Source organism: Pocillopora verrucosa, chromosome 6 (genome assembly GCF_036669915.1).
Source record: "Pocillopora verrucosa isolate sample1 chromosome 6, ASM3666991v2, whole genome shotgun sequence".
Lineage (NCBI taxonomy): Eukaryota > Metazoa > Cnidaria > Anthozoa > Scleractinia > Pocilloporidae > Pocillopora > Pocillopora verrucosa.
Genome location: NC_089317.1, coordinates 9,725,959 through 9,732,347, shown reverse-complemented (window position 1 = coordinate 9,732,347; position 6,389 = coordinate 9,725,959). Strand labels below are relative to the sequence as shown.

General features: G+C 38.2%; 1 protein-coding gene and 1 pseudogene across 1 annotated transcript; one reads left to right on the top strand and one right to left on the bottom strand.

The window, feature by feature from the left end:
• Positions 1-1,773: 1,773 nt before the first annotated feature.
• Positions 1,774-2,487, top strand: LOC131778477 (uncharacterized). Its single transcript, XM_059094889.2, has one exon. The coding sequence runs from the start codon at positions 1,774-1,776 to the stop codon at positions 2,485-2,487; it is 714 nt and encodes a 237-aa protein (XP_058950872.2).
• A 1,138-nt stretch (positions 2,488-3,625) lies between these two features.
• On the bottom strand, positions 3,626-5,539 carry LOC131800236 (uncharacterized; annotated as a pseudogene).
• Positions 5,540-6,389: the final 850 nt, after the last annotated feature.

Sequence of the window (6,389 nt, the reverse complement as noted above, 5' to 3'; positions counted from 1 at the left end):
AGGAAAAGTTCTTCGACTTTCCACAGTATTGATAGGCCAAACCCTGTTGGTAATTCCACTCTTGACTTCCAATCCTGACATAGTCAGATTAGTTGTCGATGTTCTAAGATGAAGATCAGAATCACACTTGATTTGTACGAGGGTTGCGACGTCGTTGCATTTCATGGCGCTGCCAAAAGCGATTTGTTGTAAACAATGTAATAGAAGGACCAGGGTTAGGATTGATGTCACCGCTGTTTGCCAGCCGAAGTCGAGTAACATTGAAAGTAGAAATAGAGTTTGGTGTGTAAGGTATTCGCGAAGTAAAGTAGCGACTCGTCCTTGTTGAGGATTGTAATCGAAGATGGCGGGTCGATTTCATCCATGACGAGCAAATTGCAAGGTACAAATCCATTTCATCAATGTTCATCGCAACTTCACCATCGCTTACACGACAAAAACCAAAAAGGAACGTACTTGGGTGACACAACGAATGACTTAGACAACAGAACAAGAATAAAAATAAAATTGAAGCGGAGCAAATACAACTGCGACCAACCGCCATCAGTGAAAATACAATTCCTTGTATGTTGGTGTTTAGTTGTTCAAGTAAAGCAAAAATTACTTGCTTGAAAGAACTCTTGGAGAGCAAGATTCGCTGATAAACATGCGAAGACACAAACAGCTCCTTTAGGCTTGGTTCAAACGTCGAACTTTACATGTGCCTAACCTAATACCTATTTGGGTCGACCTAAATAATTAAGTTCGGCAGTTGATTCAGACATCGAACTTAATTGAGTCGAACCAAAAAACCTGAACAATAAACTACGATCAGTATGGTCAGCGGTTACTGTTATGAGTCCAAGAGGATTCAACATGCTGCTTCAGTTTTAAGAAAAAAAACTGCTATCAATGCAGGTCCTGTAAAAAATTAAAAAAAAAATATATAAAAATAAAAATAAAAAAGATTTAAAATATAGATAAAAATCAAATTACAATATTACAAAATAGTTTCACTAAACGAAAGATCGAACAGTTATAAATTCTAAGAATTATTAAAAATTATTAAAAATTTTTGCACCTTTGTAGAAAAAAGCGCGCTTGGTGCATTCTAAATTAATTTTTTCTAAAATAAGGTCATTATTATTTCTAGTTTTGTGGCGGTGAATGTCACGGTTTCTTACATTGAAATAATTAGAAAGGTATCTGGGAACTCTATTTGCAATGCACTCATCAACAAATCTTAAAATGTGTGTCCGTCTTCTATAATAGAGAGGTCCCAAGCCCAGTTTAGCCATAATTTGATCAGTTGATAGTTTTGAGGCAGCTTTGAAGTAGATGATCCTCGCTGCTTGTCTTTGTAGTCGTTCAATCTTGTCACTGTTTCCTTGTCCACATTCATGCCACACAACATCACAATAATCTAGAACCGGGAGGACCATGGCTTAATAGAGTCTATTTGCAGCTTCTAGCGTAAGTGAAGGTCTTATTCTAGAGAACATTCCGAGTATCTTAGATACCTTCATCCTCACATAGTCCACGTGGTCATTGAAGGAAAGGGTGTCATCAAGAACGACATCCAGATACTTAAGTGTTTCCGTGTGCTTAATGGAATGTCCATTTAGGCTTATATCAGTTTCATCACACTTTTGTCTTGCGAGTTGTTGGCGGGTGCCGAATGTCATGAACGTCATGAATGAAGTCTGCCAAGTCCTTGTTGACCATCTGTGGAGTGAGTGCGTGTCCAGTCATATGCCCAAGACTCAAGATGATTTCAAGAAAAAAATGTTAGATATGGATGAGTTTTGGCAATTCCCTTGCTGTCGGGCAGCAATAGACGGCTGTCATATTCCCATTAAGTGCCCTCCTGGTGGACTAGAAGCCTGCAAGGAGTATCATAACTTTAAAAACTTTTATTCCATAGTACTAATGGGGCTGGTAGATTCCCATTGCAGGTATATATTACATGCTGTAATTTTTCGTTTAGCGGACCTCTGGAACTCAATCAAAGAAGGTTTTATTCCAATGATTGGCAAAACTGTGAGGGATGTTACTGTCCCGCCTCTCATTGTTGGAGACTCCGCATTTCCCCTTTGTTCTTGGCTACTGAAACCATATACCAATGCTGTATTGACACCTCAGCAGCATTACTTCAACTATTGCTTGTCTAGAGCGCGCATGGTCACAGAAGCTGCATATGGTCAACTTAAGGGGAGGTGGAGGGTCCTATTCAGGAAAAATGAAAGCAGCCGAGATCAAGCCCGCATAACCACTTTACCATGCATGGTGCTTCACAATACTTGTATTATGCAAGGAAATGCCATCTCGAGGAAGCTTGATTTGTCTCTTGATGAAAGTGGTGGAAAGAGGAACAGGGACAAATTGAGAAAGTTGCTACAGATGAGAGACTGTCTAAGCATAAGGGATGCTTCTCGGGAGGCAGCCAGAATCAGAGATGCACTCTGTGAGAAATTATGGCTAGAGAAGCAAACGGGGAAAGTTTCCTAAACCCTAAAAAACTCATTATTGCTATTATTACTATTCATGCATGTAGTATCCACTTTGCACAAACTTGCAGCAAAATTGCTACCAATCTGCTAGTTTGGCTGAAATAGCAGAGTAGTTGCAAAACATTCAGTCAGTTTTACGTGTATTTGATAATGGGGAACTTGTGAGTATCCCTGATACCATGGAAGTGGTGGTATGGCTTTTGTTTGATCTGATGTAGTATGCTAGAGTATTTTAAAAAGATGCAACAAACCTGTCTATTAAGGTTATTTTTAAATCACAGACTTTTTAACCAGATTGTACAAGACAGGGTAAAGTGATTTCCTTTGGGCCATGAAACAGAAACCATGAGTTTGATACTATTTTGGACAACAACTACTGCAAACTGTAGCTGAAGAAAGTTACTCTCTAGAATTATTTCCTAGTCACCTCTTTCGTAAATGGCAGGTATTATAACCATCCTTTTGCGTACATGCGAATAAGCCTTCCTGGTCCCGATTTTGAGTGAAAATTCAACCATAGTATTGTTACACGTGTTGACAAGACTAGGAAGGCTAATTTAGGTGCATATAAAAGAATAACAATAGGCCGGTCCCACCATTTATGATAGAAGTCTATTACATTGCATAATAGCCCCACACTCAAAATGATTATAGCATTTTCATGTCTGAGTTTACAGCAAGTTGTTTTGACTGTCAGTGTCTAGGGCATTGTTTTTGATGTTCTTTGTTACACTTAGAAGTTGTAAAACATTCTAATCATTGATGATTGAAATATGAGTAATAATATAAAATGTTGATCAAAAACAACCCATACTGGTTATAATAATATCACTAGCTGAAGATATACTGTAAAGAGGGAAACAATTCTCTACATTGATCCATTTTCAAAAATGCATTTGCAACATTAAAACTATTGTTTATTTTGAAACTGAGTTGAACTATTGTTGTTTTCCTCTTTGTATTAATAACTAGGTTCTTTTTTAATGTATGAAACTTTTGATGGAAGGGGAAATTTCCATGGATTGCATCATAGACTTTTTATAGCAGTAACAGTTCCTTCAGCTAACCTTATTCAGAAGCTTCCTGCAAAACATTAACTATTGATTTCACATGTTTCTTTCTTTTTTTTTAAACATTTATAATATCAACAGTGACAGAGCAATAATTTCATTAAACAAATGTGCAAAAAAGTAATGAACATGACAGTCCAGTCCAGTATAGTCCCTTTTGTCTAGTCCCATTGGGTTAGGGTAGGAGGCTCCAAATTTCCATTCAGACATCCTCGGACCTGGATGACTTAAGGGACCTTGTGCAGCATTATGCAAGCTTGGGTAATAGCCAAGATTTCCATTGTGTGGGTTGTGTTCATTTCCAGAATAAGGTGTGCTATTAAGGCTGGCAGTAGATCTGTGGCTGAGCAAAAGCTAAAACAATCTAAGCTCATGCTCTCGGGATTTTTCCATTTTTTCTTTCATGAATGATATCAGTTCTTTGGCGGGGTCGTTTTGAACAGCCTCTCTTACAAGGGTCAATACCTCTGTTATTGCTGAATCCAGTCTCTTTTTAGACAACTGCCTTCTTTTTGTTTTTATTAGAACAAATAGTTTTTTTTCCTTGACACTGTTATCTGAGATTTCCATAGACAAATCACTAGGTGAACTTGAAGCTGAGGGCTCTAGTGCCAAATTGGGCTGGCAAGATTCCCTTGTCTTCACCACTTCAAAGAGAGTGGTGAAACACTTGCCTAATCCTTGATCTTCTTGAAATCGTTTGATTCCAGTTGCAGATTTTTGTGTCAGGGCTGCCTGCTTACACAAAGAGACACATTTTTTGAACTTGCTTCGCAATTGATTCGCAGAGAAATCGAAGTGTTCACCTCTAGCAGAAGCTCTGGCTTTAACTTCTTTCAAAATTTCTCCATAGAGCTCTCCATTTCTCTGATTCTTTGTATTTGTGAAAATAAGTTTCTTTTTATATGAGCTGTTACTCACAATGATATCGATGAGATCATCAAGTGCCTGTGGACACCACTTGGCTTTTCAACCTGGTTTCTTTTTCTTTTGTCCATTGGCTTTTTTCATGAAAAGTTTGTGAGCTGTGTCCAAGTCTCCACCCTCTTCAGCCTCTTCATCTTCTTCATCCACCTCTACCTTGTCATCATCATTGCCTGCTGTAGCCATTCTATTCCTACCAATGGAAAAACAATAACATACATTACATTACTGCTATCCGCCATAAAATAAGCATAATGATAAGTCCTACAAATTTTTATCTTGTCCACTTGTTTTAACATTCTTTTACAAACTTTTGTAGTTGACTACTTGGCTTGTTTGTTATTGATAGGAAACAGGTTTTTAAAGATCACGAGAACAATAACAACTCTCAAACATGGCAGTAGAAATATTAAATTATGGCATCATCAATATCTCGGTTCCATAATTGAAACTAAACATGTGGTTGTGTTGTTTTCATACTGACCTTTTCGTTGTATCTTCTTCAATGGATTTCCTTTTTCTAGAAGACCGTTCTTCCTGCTTTGCAAGATCTCGATCTTTGCGGTCATCATATTCATATTTACCTGCAACCTTTTCGCTCTCTTCCATAACTTCTCGGAAACATGGCTCACAATATGACTGAAGTGCCCGCTTTTCAGCCCTTGACAGTTTCATCATTCTCGAACACAGAACAGGGAATACAGAAGTATTCCTGGCATCTTAAACAAGTATATTTTGTGACATAGTTTGAAGCTACATAGTTTGAAGCTACACTGGTTTGCAGATTTAATGAATGTAACCGAAGAAGTTTCAATTCATAGACCCAACGTTTCGACACTCCTGTCTAGTGCCTTCATGATGAAGGCACTAGACAGGAGTGTCGAAACGTTGGGTCTATGAATTGTAACTTCTTCGGTTACATTCATTAAATCTGCAAACCAGTGTAACTTCAAACTATGTCTGATTGTCCACCTGGTTGCCGTGTGAACTTTAATATAAAGTATATTTTGTGTTGTTAAAACAAGAGGAGCAACATTGTTCTTCTTTACCCGCCATTTTCTCAAATTTAGTCTTCTGCGCATGGCAACAACGTAAAAACAAGCGGGATTGTGGGAAAAATTATTAATGTAATGTATGCATAATGTATGCATAATGTATGCGTAAAGTATGCATTTGGTTCGGCACATGTAAAGATCGACGTATGAATCAAAGTCGATCTTTTGCCGTTCTATTGGACAAGCTCAGTCGAATAGAACGGCAGATCGACCCAAATAAAAAACTGTCAATCCCAACTGATTCATACGTCGAACTTCGCATGCGCCGAACTTAATTATTAGGTTCGGCACATGTAAAGTTCGACGTTTGAACCAGGCCTTAGGAGCCACCACTCAATGAAAAAGTCAATGAACTACAGCAACGCACTCTCGGTTTCTTTTATGTTTATTTCTTGGCATCTTAAGAAGTTTTATGAATATTAATTAGGTTTTTGAGAACTCCAAACACAGATAAGCCACACCCTTGATTTTTGGCTTCAATTTTGTGAAAAAAAGTGCGGCTTATACATGGACGTTTATGGTATTTAGATTCAAAGTTGAAAAAAAGGTCAACACAGTCGTGCCTGCAGTCAAGTTAGGTTGTTTTGTTGTGCATTTGGGAGGTTTAAAGACGTTACCAAAGCAAGGTTATGTGATTGGTCTGTTCGCAATTCTTTATTGTTACCTCCGTTCTTTGATTGGACAATTCGTCATAAACGGGCCCGCAGCTGTCAGTAGCTTCAGCGGCACTGGTATTTTGGACCAGCAGTTTGTCTGTTTGACGCCAAAATCGACGCAAATTTACCAAATCGATACAATTTGTCATCAAACATTGTGTCAGGAAAACAGGGAAAGTCGAAGGGAAGGAATCG

Excerpts from the sequence above, each read along its gene's own strand:
- LOC131778477 (XM_059094889.2), top strand. The coding sequence starts at position 1,774 with ATGGATGAGTTTTGGCAATTCCCTTGCTGTCGGGCAGCAATAGACGGC.